Source organism: Lissotriton helveticus, chromosome 8, assembly GCF_964261635.1.
Source record: "Lissotriton helveticus chromosome 8, aLisHel1.1, whole genome shotgun sequence".
Taxonomy (NCBI): Eukaryota; Metazoa; Chordata; class Amphibia; order Caudata; family Salamandridae; genus Lissotriton; species Lissotriton helveticus.
The window spans coordinates 922,824,622-922,844,515 of NC_136069.1; the positions used below are offsets into that span (position 1 = coordinate 922,824,622).

Sequence of the window (19,894 nt, forward strand, 5' to 3'; positions counted from 1 at the left end):
CCCTCGCCATTTTAATTTCCGCAAGTTAAACCTTTCAGAGGGTTGTATAAGGGAGTTAATTTTTTTGGCCCACATAATGGAATTGGACATTGTCGTTATTTGAGGAAAATGATCGCTTTCTATGCGCTGGACGATACAAAAAGATTCGATGCGAGGGAGTAACCTGTTCCTAACAATGGTAAAATCTATTATTGAGCGAACGTTACCGCTCAAATACTTTATTGCCGCTGATGTATCTCCCTTTGCTTTTCCATTCAAGATAGTCATTCCCAGATCTTTTAGCTTATTCTTTAATATTCGGCCTCCCCGGTTCCCTAAACTATTTCCTTTTATTCGATCTTTGGTTATGAGATTGCTGTTAAAGTCTCCTGAGATGAACATGGGGTATTGCTCGTGAGATCTTTGCAAGGTTTTGATCAGGGCCATTAAAATAGAGTATCTTTCTTGCTGGGTCTTTCTCTCAGGATGTACGTAAACATTCATCAGTAGGAGTTGCCACTTTAGGTTATTTGAAGTCAACATTCTGGTGATTTTAATCACTTGTACCCAATTTGCCCCCGCGTCCAGCTCTTCGGTTAGCTAGTTATACTTTTGTGAGGCGTATATTGACAGGCCTCCTCGCGGATGCCCAAAGTATTAGAATCTTTCTGTGAGAATATGATGTTCCTTAAATCCAGGAATTGCGGATGGAATCAAGTTTCAAGTTTCCTGAAGCATGATTATATCTAATTGTTGAAAGAAAGCTAGTGTTTCATGGTCCTGGTCCATGTCTTTAAACCTGTGAACGTTCCAGGAGCAGATCGAAAGTTTGTCATGCTTCGTTCCCTCCATAATATCAGCCTGGTTCTCTTCTCTTACATTTAGCTTTGCCTCTTTGTTAGGTATGTTTTTTACTTATCACCATTGGCAACCACGACCAATCCAGCCTGTCCAATTATCTACTTCCCAAGTCGGGTGCACTTTCCGATGTTGTGGGCCCCTTTTCTGTCAATGTCATAACCGGTGTAGTTGATCTAGCTCCTCGTATGCATGTCTTCTGGTATTTCCCGAGTGAGTCTTCCTGTTTTAAGTGTTTTGAACTGCCTAAGAAGGGATAAGGATACGTTGGACATTTATGCAGCATCAGCGTGATTCCCCAGGCTCCGAATCTTGCTTTTTGCTGCGAATATCTTGTCATCTAATTCATTTGAGGACCATGTTGTCACTGACTGTTCAATATCAGTTTGATCCTTTTTGTTGAAATTCAACAGCTGTTAAGTCTTGTGAGGTAATTCCATTTAATTCTGGGACTGCTTTAAACAACTTTAGCAAATTTCCTCGGTTCAAAATATCTTGCCTCCCCTTGGTTGAATATTCCAGCACAAATGTCAATTTTAATTCAAATGCATCTGACTCATTTTGAAAACGATTGGGAACTTGTGCAATTTCTTCTTTTGGAGATAACAAGTTGTTGGTTGACAATAAGTTAATTTTGTTGCTGGCTACTTGACCCAAGCAATTTCCGTGAGCCATCTTCATATTCGTTTCCAAGTTTTCTGTTGTCCTTGTCCCTGTTAGTTCGACTTCCGGTTCCATGCGAGGGAGCATACATCTTCGCTCCTTTGCTCTTGTGATAACCTTTATCAGGTTGTGCTTAGCGTGGGGGCTATTTTTTATTTCCTGTATCCACCTCTTACTTGTTGGATCGGCCCTACTTCCTTGTTTGTTCCTGGTTGTACCTTCCTCGTCCCAATGTGGGACTTTGTCTCCTCTATCTGAGTTTCGGTGTTTATTGCTACAAGGAGCATTGTTCTGGTCTAGTTCCTTTATTTGCAGGCTTTCTGCTTCTGTGACAAGACATTGCTTTAACCTTTTTTTTTGTTGCAAGCTAGAGATGGAAAGAACAGTGATGCGTGAGCTTTCCTCCTTACTCTTAAGTTCTTGTGAGGACTTCACTTGAGCTGTGTCAATTGTGACTGGCCCACCCGTTGATGAATTCAACAAATTGATTTTTCTCATTCGAGATGTTTTGATTGCGAAAATTAGAAAGATCTTTTCTGAATCTGGGCTTTGTTGCTTTTTATGCTTCGACCTGGCCTTCCTTGCACGTTTTCTTTGCCTTTTTGAGGGTTTACGGGAGGAGAAATCTCAGAGGCATTCTGTGTTACTTCCATTTGGATTACTGTGTTATCTACTTGCTCATCGAGTTCCACTTGCTCGTGATCTCCTTTGCCTTCACGACTTAGCCTTGTATTTACATTGTTACATGTTGAGGATGCCATCATGTCTGACCTATATAAAATTTCCGTATTCTGTTTTTTGTTACTTGTTGATTTTACCACCCCTAGAATGTCCATCAGAATATCGGGGAGACTTGCCAGTTTATTATTTTCCCGCAGCCGCAATCGGGCTGTTGTTTATCTTTATTTCTTTGTTGGTCCGAATTTCCCCTTTGTTTTAGTAGGGACGTAATCAAATCCATCTTGGAGTTAATGCTGGAGATATGGGTGGCAATAAGGTTTCTAAGATCTATTTGTATGTCCATTTTATCAGATTGAAAGTTCAGTACCTTTATTGCTTGGTCTAATGGGCCTAGCAAGGACTGGCTCCACTGTGTGCTTGGGTGTTGTTCGCTACAATTCCCTGATCCCCCTGATACGTGATTTATCATACTAACGGATGAAAATGTTATTGGTGCTGACAAATTCAGTTGGTTTGCTTTCGTCGCTAGAGTAGTACTATCATCGAATATGATCCGTTGTTGATTAGTGCTGGGGGCCAGGCTTCGTGGGGTTGATGCCGCCATTCCCAACCTGCTCTGTTGTATTTCTAAGCGAGTATCTGGTAGAGTGGCGTTCCTTTCAGTTCTTTTTTTTGTGTAATAGTTTCCATAATTTCTAATAGATTTGGATCATTGGATATAGAGAATGAATTTAGCCAGGGGTCTGCCCCTGTAACTCCCTGCATTTGAAATTCACTTATTTTTAATTTATCCTCCTTGGGGTCATCCCTACATTCCATTTCATTTACATTCCCTCTAGGATTTGTTCTTCCGCGCTGTTTTTTCAAATTTAGTTGTGCCTCCATGTGTTCCTCATTAGTTCCCTTGTTTTGTTCACATTTGTTTATTTCCCTTGTAGTTGTGATGTATTTACTCTGATGCACCTGTGCTGTCACTGTTACTCACTGGCTGATCCGCCATTAATTTCAAAGAAATTTGCTTTCCGTCATCAACGATTGCAGGGACTTGTGCGGAGGGGGCATTTAGTCTGTCTGGGAAAATAGGGCTTGGGTGTTTGGTGGCCTCTACTGTAGAAGGCGTAGATTGCTGCCATTGGGTCTTTTAAAAAAAAAATGTTGAATCCAGTGTTTCCTTCTTGGACTCACCACTGTGATATCAGAAATGGATACTGAAACCAGTCTCTCTCTTGCTTTTAAGTCTGCTCCCCTATGACTTGTATTCGGGGCTTCTTCAAAGGATTTTTTCGGTTTTACTTTTTTTGATTTTTTACTTATCGTCGTTTGTCTAATTTTCCCCGATCTCATATCGAGCCTTGCTTCTGAGATCCTTTGGCCTACTTCTGTTATGCTTATACCACTACCCTAGGGGATGTGATATCGCGGAGCTTTGAGTGGTGACACCTATCCGACGGTTATCCTGTCCTGTCCTGTCCTTGTGGGTCTGGTGTGGCTCATGAGTACTCGTGCCCCCTCAGTTCTCATCAACATTGACACCCCCCTTACTTTTCCCACAAGCCTGTGGCCCAGGGTTCTTTTCCTACGACCGTGGGGGGGCAAGGGGCAATTGGTCCGGCAGAGTAGCACAGCTTTGTGCACAAGCAGGGGAACAGGGGAGAGGGAGAGGGGTAGTGGGTCCTACTTCTTCTCTCACCTAACTCACACGTGCTCCTGCTGTCCCAACAATGTCACTGGGTCACGTAGAAACAGTTTGTTAATGACTATTCGCGGCTCCCCCGGTTGATAAAATTGATGCAGTACTCGCGCTCTCGCCTCTAGCCCTCGAGGGCCGAGCACCTTACCTCTGTAGCTCCTGATCTCCAGACTCCGGTCACTGGAAAGAGCCGAGCTCTGGCTGCATTGGGGAGCAGCTTGCGACTTTCTGCTGCGTCCAACTATGTTTTGCGGCTCCTGCCACGATAGGAAGTACTCACGGTTTCTGCCGTTATGCAAATGAATTGCGGCTCCCGCCGCGAAGAAAGACAACTTGTGCTCGGCAATACTTTTGTGGCCCCTACTGCAATGAAGAGCCGATGAAAAGCCCGCACGGCCACTGTGTGCGTGTCAGGCAAGTAATCCCCAGCTTCCCCAGCTCCCGCTGCACAGGAAATCAGCTCACGGCTCCCCACCCTACTGGAAGGCACTCAACAGTGCCCTGTGATTCCTGCCAGGTTGGGAGGCTCTTGCTGCTCCTGCAGTCCACGGGAGACCGCTCCCTGCCACACACGAACAACCGCTGCGGTCCGCGACCCGCAGCTACGGCAACAGTAGTGTGGTATACGAGTTTGCAGGTCATCGCAAGTCGTGGTATTCCTGGCCTTCCGCTAAACTGCTCCGCTAGGCTGCTCCGCTTCACCGCTTCTCCGGCCTCGGCCACCTCTGTTCTCGCGCTCAAGCCCGGTCACCTGCAAAACCTGGACCTGGACCACCTAGCAGCATTGGACAAACACTTTGCTTTATTTTCAGAGCTTCCACCCCAGATGTCAGTGTCAAAATATTCCTTTCTGTCGGTTTCTTTTTTTATTTTTAAGCTCTTTTTATTAACATTGCTCGTATCATCAAACAATACGAGACATTTAGCACAGCACATGCAGTAAAATCGCAGTCTATGACGGACCTTCGATGGCACGAGTGAGGCAAATGACAGTTAGTATTAAAGTCTCAATCCTCCCCTCATCTCCCTGTACTTCCGCCACGGATGCCAAATGTTCTGCCATATTTTGGTGCCGCCTCAGCTTTTGTAGGTTTTTTGGCCCTTTGACACCAGTCCATGTCTCGCACCCATAGGTCCAATTGAGGCGGAGTCCACCAGCCCCAGTCCCTTGCAATATTCCTTTTTGCCAATCCTGCCGCCAGTGCTAGCCAGATCTCCTTCGTGTCTAGTCCAGTCGGAGTCACTTCTAATCATTAATAGTAGCCATCTGGGCTCTAGCGGGACCGGGGAACCCACCACTGCCGTCATCAAGTCGACTACCTTAGTCCAGAAGGGAACTATCTCCAGGCATTCCCATAAGATGTGGTAGGTGCCCTCCTCCCCACATCCCCGTGCACAAAGGGCCGACTGACTCCTCCCCCAGGCATACAGATGGGTGCGGGGATAGTATACTCGGTGCCTGCGATGGACTGCTATCTCCCATGGGCTCTGCAGGGCATCCTGACAGTCTTTGTCTTCCAATTCTCCAATGCTTTCTGTCAGTTTCTAAGAATATGTAGAAATTGTGGTACCACTATTGAAAATGACCGAAAGGCTCAACCTTTGAAAGACGCAACGCAATGCTGTCCATGATAAATTTCGATAATGCAGTAAATGCTAGAGGGGATTGTAAGATTTCCGAATTGGGGGATTTTGTCAGACAGCATTGTGAAAGTAATTCTCACCGAATCATGCTAACTGGGGATTTTAATGTGCACCCATGTGGGAATCCAATGAACACCGCTATGGGAGAATTAGGATGTGATAAGATGGGGGGCCTTCACTTTGAACACTCTGGTCGGGAAGATACACTGAATGACCTACTTAATTAATTTGATCTGGTTTCTGCCATGTCTGTGGTGGACGAATGTAGTATCCAGCCCATCCCCACATTTAAAGGGCCACACCGGAGGTTTTTTTATAGATCATATCCTGTTTTCAAATGGTCTTCAATCCATCATATTGGGCTTTAAAATCCAGGAAAGTATCTACAGCGATCATAATTCCATCTGTGTTTACTTGGGTGGAAATCTACTGAACCTGCGGGAAAAGTTGAAAACCCAGGGTGATTTGAAACCTATGGATGGAAGGCGCCGACTCAAGTGGTCAACGGTGAAACCTGACATACTTTATGATAGTATTCATAAATCATGTGCCCCCGAACTAACCTCCTGTGTGTCTCCTGCATCCTTTCCGCTGGTCGCTGGCAAGCATTTGAGGGGATCATCATAAAAGTAGGGTCTATGTTATCAACTCCCATATCTGGTCCATTGTTGAGGGATCCTAAATGGTTTGACCATACTTGCGCAAAAGCAGCAAGAGAGTTAAAGGGTGCTTTGAAAAATATCCCCAGAGATCCTGTATTGATACGGTCTCTACGTCTGACTTATAAAAAAGGCTTAGGACAACGTAAAGCTGAATTAAAGGACAAGATCTGGCATGAACTTTTAGGTCCTAATACATTAGGGAACAGTGAGAGATTCTGGGGCATTATTAATAGACCCCTGTTCGATAGGGAAGGGGAGCATGAAGTTAGCACCAATATCACTGAAGACGATTGGGTGACCCACTTTAGCTCCATCTTTAAGAGCAATACTTCCCAGTTACAATCACATGGCGGTGGGCAAGGTGCAATCTCACCTGTTTTTACTATGAATGAGGTGGAGAGAGGCATTCTAGGGCTGACAAGTAATAAAGCGCCGGGACCAGACGGCTTACCCCCTGATCTTTTAAGTCAAAAGTGGCCCTATGGGCGCCAGACCTTACAGCTGTGCTTAACGCAGCGGCAGAGTCCGGATGCCAAGCTCATGGGAAACATCTACAATTGTGCCAGTGTTCAAGAAGGGAGACCGGAATATCACTACCTGTTATAGACTGATTTCCCTCATTGACTCTGTAGTTAAGATCGTGGGGGAAATAATAATGAATAGACTGACATCGTGGGCTGATTATAACAGGGTTATCTCCAAAATCCAAAATGGTATTCTGCCAGGTCAGTCTACATTGGCGCAATGCCTTAATTTGTACATGGTCCTCGGGAAGTATACCATAGCCCGACGGGGCACCATCCACATGGCGTTCATGGACCTTTCCTCTGTATTTGATTGTGTCAACCGGGGGGAAACTGTGGGATTCCATGGGCGCCATTGGGGTGGAGGCCTCCTTGGTTAACTTTCTGAGGGACCTGCACAGGGACACAAAGGCCAATGTTAGATTCTTGCAGGACCTTAAAGTATCCAGGGATTTTAGCGTTCATAGGGGTGTAAGGCAGGGCTATATCCTGGCCCCCTTTCTTTTTAACCTTTATATTAATGACCTGGACGATTGCCTGGTGAACACTGGAGTTGACTTCCCCTATGTTGGGTGCAGGGGTTTGCCCATTCTGCTATATGCGGATGATGCAGTCCTCCTGGCTAGAACTGAAAGAGGTCTGCAGTCTTTATTGAATGCCTTCTGTAGTTTCATGGCTGCCCTTGATTTAGCTATTAATAACACTAAATCGTTTATTATGTAGGTGGGGCAGCGTTCTAAGAAACGATATCCTTTTGTGGTAAATACAGAGAAGGTTCCCCTGACTACAACATTCTCTTATTTGGGAGTTTTATTTGATAACCAATTAAAGTGGGGACCATTGCTGCAAAGGAAAAGAGGGGAGGTAATCTGGACAAGCACTGCCATATTCAATTTTGCTATAAAAAAAAATGGGAAAGCGTCCTATTGCTGCATTATTAAAGATTTACCAGGCTAAAAGTGTCGCAGTAGGAAGTTATGGTAGCGATCTCTGGGGGTATGTAGCAGCCGAGGGCATAACGGTGGCTGAGAATAATTTTTTAAAACAGCTTCTGGGGTACCAAAAGGAACCTCTAACTATAAAGTTCATGAGGAAACCGGTACACCCTTCATTGGTGACATCATAGCACTACGGCCTTTAGTATTTTGGTTAAAGTGCTGCTAAAACAAACACTTGGTCCTAAATCACCAGCTTTTAAAAGAAGTATTGTCTTTGGACCACATGCTCAATATTCCATGGCTGAAATACTTAAAAGGCTGTTTCTTTGCACTAGGGCGCCCGGACCTCTTTTTAAACCCAGACTCGATTGTTAATGCAGACGTGGACTTTGTGAAAAAATCCTTTACGTCAATGAAAAAACTCAATCGAGAGGGGGTGGAAATGGTAGAACCTAGTGTCCGCAGTTATGTGATGCTCAAAACTACACCCTCCCTGGAACCTTATTTATCATGGACAATATCAGGATACGAGCGGTTTTTATTAACAAGGTTCCGGTTGGATTATTTTCACCTTTTATTAGCTGTTCAGAGGGGCTCTCATAGAGGACACAAGTGTTACCTTCCTGCGGCTGCGACAATGTGTCTCCGCAGGACTTGGTGCTCTTTTTATTTATTTGTCCCCTCTACGATGCACCTTTTTAAAGCCCCTTCTAAAAAAACTGAATTTCATCTAGGTTCGCCCAGCCCTCTGTTATTTGCAAATTCTGAAGCCGGAAAGCACCTTATTCTTGATTGACTTTTTAAAATAAGCCCTAAAATCTAGAAATCTTAGGGAGAACTAGCTGTTCTATAAATTGTTGACATTATCACAGCTGTTCCCCAGTGGCTGCCTGCTTATATTTGATACCTTTTAAATGGAATGTTTTTTATAAATCATGTTTTAATTGTGTATTATATTAATTGTGGTATTGTTGCTTTTATGGTTTTTATATTGAAAAACCGAATAAAGTATTTCTGACTGACTGACTGAGTGCTAAATAATTATCATATAACTGTTGACGTCCACAGTTACTGAGTTTTCAATATTTGCACCTATGTCTTCATCATGTTTTATCTCCATATGAATGCTGATGCTGAAAAGTCTTTAATTTAAGCACATTGTCATCCTGGGCTGTGGGGACTCTTTAGCAGCATAGGCAGTCTTTTGAAAATGAAATAAAGAGGTGCCTCTAAAAATAAAAGCTTTTACAGTTTTTTCTGGAGGAATTTTGCTAATATCCCAAGCAGATAAACAAGCTACGATAGTAACAAATCTTATGAGAGTCAGAATCAAAACTGAACTGTCAGTGCTCTGACCTTGCTCTCTCAGTAAGAGACTGTAGGGAGGGGTTTCACAAGTCTTTTTCTTTTCCTTTTCAGGCTTCGGCCAGTGATGCCTGGAAGGATGGGATCCATAAATTCAGCTGCCAAGTCAAGTCAGGTAGCAGAAGATTCATCAGTGACGCCTTGCCCTGGAACTCCTAGGCTTGAGTCGAGGAAGATCGATGAATGTAGAAGGCAGAAGAAGCCCATGGCGGTCCAAGCAGGGGTCAAACAGGAGTTAGGTATCTTGAAGTCAGGCAACTGAATGCGGCAGCGTGGGTGATTTAAAGTCGCTATATTGACTTGCATATTCATCCTGGGTTGGGCCAAACCTGGGTTGGAGGCCATGTGTTCCAATGAGCTCATTCATCCTGTTTATGTGTGAACGCTGATGACCTCAGTCAATCCTGTTTACTGTTTGTGCTTATTGCTCATCTTTACTGCCTATTCATTTGGAGCCTGGTGTATCCTGTTTACTGTGTCCTGATGGCTCATCTTTCCTGCCTACTCATTTGGAGCCTAGTTCATCCTGTTTACTGTGTGCAATGAGGAATCATCTTTCCTGCTTATCATCTTGAGTGGGTTAAAGCCGAGTGCCAAAGGATTAGTCATCTTTCCTGTTTACTCATCTTGAGCGGGGTCAAGATGAGTGCCAAGGTCATGTATAAAAGCGCCGATCAGCTAGGTGCAAAAAGCACAAGTTGAGGCAATTATCTAACACATGCATTAATATATAATCATTAAGCATAGTTTCGTAGTAGTAGAGGGGGGAGCCCTAGGAGGTAATAAAATATTTGAACAATTTAAGTACCACCCAGGGGGAGATGGTCATTGCAGGATGACGGGTACAGAACTGAGCAAGAGGCGCGTGAAGTGACACTAGTACTGACATCCCAAACTTAACCATAGACAGCTTGCCCTGGGGAAAGAGGTTAAACAGTTTAATCCTGAATGTAAAATTGCCAAAGGAAGATTAAGGGCTGCTGACAAAGGTCATGCTTGGGCAGAGATAAAAGAGGCTAGGAGCAACTAAAAATCTTCCCGCGCTAACACCAAGAAAAACTGTAAAATCTGGCAAGATTTACTTCTATCCATTCCAGAGAACAACAATAGATCCTTCTGGCAAACTCTGTCCTACAACAGCAGTGAAAGTCATAGAACATATTACGATCACATTCAACCTGAGTGTTGGGTCACCCATTTCAATAAGCTGTATTCCCCGGAGAATTTCGTTTCGGATTGTGGCACTTTTTCAAGTTCGGGAACGACAATTTCTAGCAGTGTTGGTACAGTAGTAGAGGAAGTGGAAATAGACCCTGTGTATTTCACTCTAGAAGACAGCCATACATCTTCTTAAGTCAGCAAAAGCACCCAGCCCTGACACAACTCAAGGTGACCAGTTTAAATCAGAACACCAAATTTAGACATTATGTTAACCTTGTTTTAATGCCATATCGGCCAGGGGCGGAAATCCATGATACGTGAAGGGGAGCTGAATAATCCCGGTTTATTAAAAGGGTGACCCTTTTATTCCTTCCAATTATAGGCCTATAAACCTTATTGACAATTTGAAATCAATCTATTCTAGGCAAGTCCTTCATACATTATTAATATGGGCTGAAGAAAATCATGTCCTGTCCCTACTCTAAGCTGGTTTCCAACCAAAGACTAGCACATTTGACCAGGTATTCAGACTGGCTCTCCTTTACTGGAAATATGAATTACTGCTGTAGCAAAACCTGAATGTGGCCTTACATGGATCTTAGGGCTGCTTTTGACTTTTTTCCCCAGAAAGAATCTGTGGAGAGTTTTTCTAAAGAACGGTGCTCTCATGAATTTGCTCAAACTTATGGCTAAATTGCATGTGTAGAACTATGCCAAGGTCCATTGGAGTAGCAAAGAGGATCTGACAGATCATATTTCAATATCACCATGCATACGCCAGGGGTGCGTCCTCACTCCTACCCTATACTCTGCATATAAATGAACCCGCCCCGCTAACACTCAAGCCACTCCCTCTATGAACCAACACACTATCCATCCTAGCCACCAAGCCCCACACCCCTCAATGACTCCCACGGCACCACACACAATCCATCCTAGCCACAAAGCCCCACACCCCTCAACGATTCCTACGGTACCAACTCAGGGCAACACCTCTAACACTCAAGCCACCTCTCCTACGACTCCCAGTTCAGTCCACCCGGGCCCTCCTACACCCCACTCCGCAGACATTTTTTCCCTAAACTCCAGAGCGTCCATAATAATCCAGAACATCCATTCCTCCTTCCTCGATCTTACAAAACTCCTCCACCTCGCTGAACTCTCCTTCGCAAAGCTCATGCCCCAGACTGCCTCCCTTTTTATTCCAGAGCTCCCAAAACGACCACTACCGACAACCTCTAGACATCGGCGCCCTCACAAGCTCACTAGCTACCTGTCCGAGGAGGAAACTCTTGACCTTGCCCTCTCCTACAACCCCTCCCCCACCACACCTAATCTACTAGATCTCACCGAAAAGGAAATCCAGGACCTCCTTCTGGATATTAACACAGCCCCTATTTCCCCCTGTCTACCTGTTGTGAGTGACGTGAGTGCCGCACACCCTATCCACACGGTAGCCATCGACCCACACAGATCAGCCCCCCTTGGAAACAGAAGAATGCTCAGAAGTAACCTCACGCCAGTGCCCTTGGCCGTCCCGACCCTCGCCACCACTCCTCTCCCTGCCCTGACGGGCCTCTTAATTAACTGTCGCTCGGCAGTGAAGCATGCGGCTGATGTCGCCGCACTCATCCTGAACAACAACACCGACATAGCCATTCTTACAGAATCATGGCTTAATGAATCCTCATCCCCATGCCTCGACCTCTTAATCCCCCCTAACTTCAACATTGTCAGGCTCGACAGACCACACAACAAAAAAGGAGGCGGAATTGCCTGCATCCATAGCGCTAACCTCCTTGTCATTGAGCTTGCAACGAATACTACTGACTCCTGCGAATATCTAGCCCTCTCAGTCTTCAGTAGCACCATCCACACATGTAACCTACACATCTTTTATCACCCCCCAGGCACAAACAAACTTTTCACAGACTACCTCATGGAAGTTATTACGGCTAAGAACTCCCCTAACTCCAAGGACATCTTCCTCGGCGACTTCAACTTGCACTGGAATGATCTTAAGGATCCCCATTTCAACGCCATTAAAGACCTCCTGGACAATCTAGCCCTGACCCAAGCTTGCCCTCTCCCAACCCACTCGAAAGGAGCCACTCTTGACTGGATCATCTCCAAGGATACCACCGTCAAGCTCACCTCGATAGAGCCCTGCGACTGGTCTGACCACCATACCATCACCTTTCTGTTACCCAGCACACGCAAGACAAGGACACCACAACAGGTACTCCCAAAGCGCTGGGTCAGAGACACCAAAAACCTAGACATCAATATGCTTGAGATCCGCTGCAAAACAGACCTACCACCTCCCCACCACATCACCTCGGTCAATGACCTTAATGATCACTACTCGGCTACTATGTCAAGCATCCTGGATGACCTAGCCCCTCTTAAACTAAAAAGAACTCAAGTCAAAGATAAAAACCCATGGTTCACTGGTTCCCTCAACGATGAGAGAAGATCCCTCCGACAGCATGAAAGAACCTGGAGACAGCACCCCTCAACAGACCACCTAAAACTCCTTCGCCAGGCCAGAAATATCTACAACAAGAACATCGCCAACTCTAAAAAAGAATTCTTCAGAGCGGAAGTAGGAAACGCCCAGAATAGACCGTGCAAACTCTTTGAGATGGTTAAACTTCAATCGAACAAACTATCCAAAACAGTGAAAGAAAACCCCAAGTCTCTCATCTCCTCTGAGGCTTTCTCCTCTTTTTTTGCAAACAAAATCAAAACCTTAGATACTGAACTTAAGGCTGCCTCCTTCCCCCCCCAGAACTTTGACCCTTTGTCTCCTCCTTCCTTGCCGCCACGATACTTACCAAAGAATTTAGCTCACTGGTCCGAATTTGCATCCTATGACGAAATCTCTGTCGCGAAAATCCTTGCCTCCCTGAACCCTAACAACCACTTCAATGACCCGCTCCCTTCAAACTGTCTCGCGACCGTTACCAAATCCATCATCCCTAGCTGGACTGCAATCATTAATGCCTCTCTACGACAGGGATCAATACCGACCTCGCTGAAAACAGGCCAAGTGATACCCATTCTGAAAAAAACGTTGCTGGACCCAGCCTCCCCAGACAACTTCAGACCAATTTCAAACATTCCGCTCATGGCGAAAGTGCTGGAAAAGTGTGTTCAACTACAGCTTAGTCACCACATCAACAACTACCATCTACTGGACGACTGTCAATCCGGTTTCCGACCCGGTCACAGCACCGAAACCACCATGCTCCACATCGTTGATGACGCTCTTCAAGCTCTTGACCAAGACAAAACCTGTCTCCTGATCCTCCTTGATCTTTCATCGGCCTTCGACACGGTCAACCATGCGATGCTACTCGAACGCCTTAAACTCAGGATGGGATTAGATGGCATAGTCCTCGACTGGTTCAAATCCTACCTCCAAAACCGATCTCAGAGATTTTTAGTCAATGGCGAACTGTCCACTCCTTCCGATGTCACGGTGGGAGTCCCTCAGGGATCAACATTGTCCCCTACCCTCTTCAATCTCTATCTGGAACCCCTTGCCGAAGCCCTACGCAATGCAAATATCTCCTTTCATATGTACGCTGATGACACTCAGATCTATATAAAAATATCATCTCTGGCAGAGATCCTCACCCTGAATGAAACCCTGAAACTGACTGTCAGATGGCTCTCCTCCAATCAAGTAAAGCTTAATGCCAAGAAAACTGAGTTCCTTCTAATCTCCCCACCCAAGAACAACCCCGACTTCCAGACATGGCTTAAAGCCATCACAGCCTTAAACTGTTCCCTGACCATTGTGAAATCTGCCAAATCTCTGGGAATCACCTTGGATTATAACCTAAATATGCGAGACCACATCAACACAATGGCAAAATCGGCCAGATTCCACCTGAGCTACCGATGGAAATTGAAACCCTTTCTAGACGCTCCGGACCTCAAACTTGCTGTTCAATCATTAGTCATCTCTCGACTGGAATACGGTTGCTCCACCCTCTCTGGCTTACCTAAGATCTCGCTGGTTCCCTTAAAAGCCTGCCTCAACGCAGCTGCCAGACTACTTACAGGCTCAAAAAAATTTGATCACTTCACTCTAACTCCCCTGCGTATCTTGCTCAGAAGCTTGTGTTATCTGGTGGAAACAGACACTCAAGATCGACCAAGGCCCTCCTACTCCGGCCTGCACGCTTTAGGAAAATAACAACCTACAATCGGGCCTTCACTGGAGCTGCACCAAGAATATGGAACTCCCTCCCTCCTGACATTAGAAAAATCCCTTCCTTTGCTTGCTTCAAACAAGAGGCCAAGTCCTTTCTCATGGGTAAATTCCTTGGCTAAACTCGTTCCGTCAGCCACCTGAGAGACTGTTGCCCTATCCTGCGCCATTGTACATCACTGTATTTGACTTTCTGTATTATTTTTATATAATATTCATTGTACTTTATTTATCCTTGCTGTATAGCGTCTCTCATCCCCCAGGTACAGTACCCGTCTGCTACCCTGTCCCACCTTCATCCCCATGAGTCTCCGTAAGCCCTCCTTTGTACCAAGTTTTTATCGTTTTTCGTGTGATATGACCCTGTATTACTCTACTGTATCTGTAAAGCGCTCTGATACCCTCACGGGTCATGTTCGCGCTCTGTAAAACCTTAAAATAAAATAAAAATAAAATAAAATAAATGTGGTGGAAATGCTTTAAGACTGCCAGAATGATTCACCTGTTTAAAATAAAAAGAAAGTAGCAATTTTACTCTTCCCTGATGATTCCCTTCTTATTTGTAAAACTTCTATGGGTTTGAAGGTACTAATCAACACATTTTTGGCATTCTGTAAATACAAAGGTTTAGAATTGAATGCATCCAAAATTAAGCACATGGTGTTTAGACCTGGGACTGTCAAAAACTGCAGTGAGAGCTGGGAATGAACCCTTAGAAAGAATATATTGTATTGATTAGCTAGAAGCCAGGATATCTGATTAAGTCACCTGGGAACCCCAACTCAACAAATCTTCCCTAAATGTGCTCTTGGTCGGTGTCTCCTGCATTGGAAGTCTACAGTGAGAGTACTGCGGTCCTCGGTGAGGAGGTCTGGGGGTATGCCAACACTCAGCAGCTGGCCACTGCAGAAAACACCTTTACAAGATCACTGCTTGCATGCCTGGTCGACACCCCCTTAATCCTGCTTTTCTTTGGTTTGGGCATCAAATAAATCTTAGACATGCTATCGCTGAAACCCTGGTGTACTGGGTTTGCCTTTGGGTCACACTGGAACTAAGGGAATACAGAGACTTATGTGTGACTTATGTGAGAACCAGTCATTGCGGCAATGGAAGGGAGGAAAGCACCAATTTTGTGTTCAATGATTATATTTGTTAATGATATCAGCTACTACTCATTTGCATTTATAGCAGATCCCTGATTATAAACTGTAGATAAGAGTACCTCAGTAAGCCCGCTTCAGAATCAGTCACCAAAGTCTGTGTGTACAAGGAGGGCAAGGCTGATCAGCTTTGCTGGGGTATGCACAAGAGTTAAAGTGCTGTCACTCCCATGTGTCTCATATTTCTAAAGAACTTTGAAATGAGACACTATCCAGGGGAGCTTTGCTTGGCTATCAGTATCCTTCTATTTTGAGAATCACCTCTTTTACAGTTAGGTCTGGTATTTTGCATGCCCTCCTTATAAGAAACGTTTTAAAGCATGGGCAACATGGACAATTGCCCATATCCTCTACCTTTCAAGGGTCCCCTAGGAAAGTGAACTTTTTCCCTATCTTACTTCAATTTATCTTTCTCAACCTTTAACATACAATGCAGTATTGTTTAACATCATGGGCTGAAATTAGTACAAAAATGGGGGAATGCAATTCAATGTTGTTCTGAATAGGACCAGGACTCCAAAATATTTCTTGCCCAAGGCAACCAAAATCCTTAGTATTAGCTATCATTAATGACTTAGAATCTGATTTAGATCCCAGGTGAAGAGTTACTCTGTCACAACATGCAGCCAAAATATAAATCTCATTTTATCCTATGGGATTTATATTTTGACAGATAGGAGAGCCGTCACCAGTTTGACAGAGTAATCCAGCTGCCAAGATCTAAATTAGGTCCTTAATTATTATTAATTGACGCAATGCGTCTCAGCAATGGAGATTGCGGTGTACTGCATGAAAGGGAGAGAGTAAAAATGCTCCATATTTACAGAGATCCGAAGCATTTTTGCCCTCTCCCTGTACTGGCGCACTGTGTACTCCCTTCTTCCAACATTAGCACCCCTGCACCATGCTGCAATGGTGCCCACATTAACAGGGAGTATTGTTTTGTGCAAGAAGGGGTACCTTATGGCAAAAAAACAATCCTTAGAAACACGTACCTCTTTCCATGTATGCAAGCCATTTTGGCCCAAGCCCAGGCTTACAGGTCTTTTTAAATTTGAGGTTTGCAACAATATCCATGGGTGTATGCATTGAAAGACTCATGCTTCACCCATTTAAGCCTACCTAATGCAAAATAACGCAATGCAGCGCTATGTGGCTTATTAAATGCCCAAAATTATTTTGCGCTGGGACTGAGCCACAAAAGTGACGCAACCGCGATGCAAAATCATTGTATATCTGAGCCCAAACCTTAGCTTCTGTCATAAAACTTGCAGCATGGCACATTTTGCATCCTGCCCTCCCAGAGATCAAAACAGCCTTTACGTTGTGCACTTATCCCACTTAGCACCACTGACACTCCGGGTCAGCTACTAGCTACATTTCACTTGCTGGGCAGGCAGGGTGGCATGGAAGATTACCAGTTTTAGGCCTGGCTCTATAGTTTTTCACTGTGCGCTATCCCTCTGGACAATAATTTTTTATGCAGCATAGTAGTAGGCAGGTAGCCTTACACAAAGGTCAAATAAGAATCCCCTAGGGAATGGGGGGACCGATATATGCTGACCAACTTCGTCACCCCATCCCCGGGGATTCACTTGCAGATATGTGGGTCAGTCAAATCAGGCTCCCCTCGGGACCCCACTACGCCTAAACGGTTATTCAACAGCTTGCAAGCGCTGGAACCGTACATTAGATATCTTTTGGATGTCTCTTTCAGGACCAAGACTGTGCCCAGAGACTGGAAACAGGCGGTGGTGCTACCTCTCCAAAAGAAGCCTAACATCAGCTTCGCAAAATTAGAGAACCTCCGGCCAATTTCCCTTTTACCTTACATGGCCAAAGTAGCAGAGAAAACGGTAAATACACAACTGATGGATTTCGTGGAAGAGGCCACCCCCCTGCATGAGACCCAGTTTGGTTTCAGTCCCCGCCACTCGACTGAATCAGCGCTACTGATGGCAGTGGAGACCTTACGCCAGGGGGTGGATGAGGGCCAGACTATGGCTCTCATCCTACTGGATCCAATCTTTCCTGACAGGGAGAGGCTTTCAGGTTCAACAGGGAGACTGCTACTCTAGGGAGATTGGCTTGGGCCAGGGCGTGCCCTCAGGGCTCGTCCCTGACCCAACCCTATTTAATCTCTATGTCTCCCCGGTGGCACGCATCGCTGAAGGCCACGGCCTGCACATAGTATCCTATGCCGAATACACGCAGCTGGTCATCTCCCTATCACGCGCGCCCAGTCTTGCGGGGGACAGGTTCAGGGTCTGCATGCAGGAACTGGCTACCTGGATGTCCACTGTTGGACTTGGCCCGCAGGGCAGGTTCACCCCTAAACTTTTTGCTGTTATTTGTGACCCTGTGTCAGTGGTTTCTTGGGTCTCTGCGCACTTTTTCCCTGGGTCCCAGAGTGAAAGTGCGTGCGTGTAGTATGGCTGGCCTGCCCTCCCATAGGAATGCATGGGGAATGTGTTGGTCCCTGGTAGTTCCTGATGCGTGGGGAGTGCAGGCTCGAGTTTAGTATGCCTGAACTCGTGAGAGTGAATGCTGCGAGATGGTGTATGCGGCATGTATGTGTCTAGAAGGGAAGTGCTACTTCTGGACATTGAGATATGTGTGCAGTGAGGATGCTGGAGCGTGATTGGCTGGAGCTGGCTGGCATGCCAGGCTCCAGGAAGTCTGGATGGGTCTGCCCGGTGGTGAGTGGGAGATTAGCATGAGTGATGTGTGGGAGGAGTGTACCTGTGTCCTGGAAAGGCTGGGTTTTCCCCCACACAATGCTGGCTCTGCCCCCCTGTGTTGTGTCTAATGACCCTATCCCTGCCAGTGAATAGAGAGGGTGGTTGAGGTAAACAGAGTACTCAAGAACCAGCTGCGACTGGTTCCGCCCCCACCCTGCACCTTCAGACAAAGGAATGCACTGTATAAAAATGGGGCTGTGTCCCCACAGATGTTGTTCTCTTCCAGGATCCTGAGGGGGCTGTTGCTGCTGCTGGGCCAGAGGACCGCCACTTGGGGTGTCTCCCTGCCTGGAGACCCAGTGTGCTGGCTCTGGGCCCAGCCTTGCCCCCCTGCCTTGCTGAAGGACTCTGCTGGACCTTTATTTTTCTTATAGCGCCTGGGAGCGCTCTATCTTGGTCCTCTAGCGCTTGGGAGCGCTTGATTTTGTCCCAGCGCTGGGAGCGCTGTATTTTGCCCCCCACAAGCGCCTGTGAGCGCTTTAATGGTGTCCTAGCGCAGGGAGCGCTTTATTTTCCACATATAGCGCTTGGAGCGCTTTAGATTTGCCTGGCGCCGCCTTGATTGCTTCGGCCGGTGCCCACCCGGCATTGATTGCCCCGTTGTGGATCAACTCGAGGGAGCCAACCCCTCGGTTGAGTCATCGTCTGCTTACACCCCGCCTGCCTGCCTGAATCGGGCCGCCGCGCTGCCCGCGGTGACCCGGAAGTGAAGGGCCGGCCGGCCAATCCCTACGAGGCCTGACCGGAAGTCCCGCCCCCGGCGTCGCAGCGTGAGAAGGGGAGAAAGGGTGGCGCTGCTCGCGGGGCTCCCGTGAGGAGAAGAGAGCCCTGCATCGGAAGAAGCCTGAGGAGAGGGAGAGGAGCCCGCCCGCGGCACCAGAGCCGCCGCCAGACAGCCGGTGAGTGTGGAAGTGCCGGTAGCGCGAGATAGCGCTAAGTGACAGAGTGAAGCCACAAGGGCTTCAAGAGAGCATTCCTTTGCGTAGAGCCGGTTGAGGCTCTTGGGGCTGTTGCCACTGCTCTGAGTCCCCCGTGAGGGACTCCAACGTACCTGCCAGTGCAGTCTCGAGTCCTGAGAGACTCGAGGGGGGCCTTACCTGTGTTGTTGAGCCCGGAGAGGCTCTGGAGACGGCGCATTTTGTGTTGAGCCCTGAGAGGCTCAGAGGGGGCATCTTCTTTCTGAGCCAGGAGGCTCAAAGGGGCCAGTCATTTGTTAAGAGCCCAGAGAGGCTCCTGGGGGCAATCTGCGTGTTTTAGAGCCACAAGAGGCTCTGGTGTCCCACAGTTGCTTAAGAGCCCAGAGAGGCTCAGGGGCAGTGATTTGTGTTGAGAGCCCAGCGAGGCTCCAAGAGGGGACAACTAGTTGTCCAGAGCCTGCGAGGCTCCCCCATCGCCTTTGGCCCCATCATTGCTTCACAGCTGCCCAGCACTTTGTGGGCAGCTGCTACGTTTAGGCACCTGACACTGGGACACAGGGCATCCAAGCCCCAACAAGGCCAGAGGGCCTAGGGACTGCCACAGGTTGTGGCTCATGTGAGTTTTGCACCATTGCTTGTGCTTGCACTTCTGAATGTGTTTTTATGCGTCATGTGCCTTGTTTTTA

General features: G+C 46.5%; 1 protein-coding gene across 11 annotated transcripts in view; it reads left to right on the top strand.

The window, feature by feature from the left end:
* The window catches only part of LOC144773009 (uncharacterized), a 631,039-nt gene that overhangs the window by 230,039 nt on the left and 381,106 nt on the right, over positions 1 to 19,894 (top strand). For 7 of the 11 annotated variants that reach the window (XR_013599896.1, XR_013599898.1, XR_013599902.1 and 4 more), the window contains one exon: positions 9,059 to 9,243. Coding sequence is in view for 4 of the 11 variants with exons in the window: in XM_078657757.1 (XP_078513883.1) it covers positions 9,059 to 9,243 (185 nt within the window). In the remaining 7 variants the exon portion in view is untranslated. The remainder of the gene's footprint in view (positions 1 to 9,058; positions 9,244 to 19,894) is intronic. The other 4 variants (XR_013599900.1, XM_078657755.1, XM_078657754.1 and 1 more) reach the window with 1 other exon arrangement.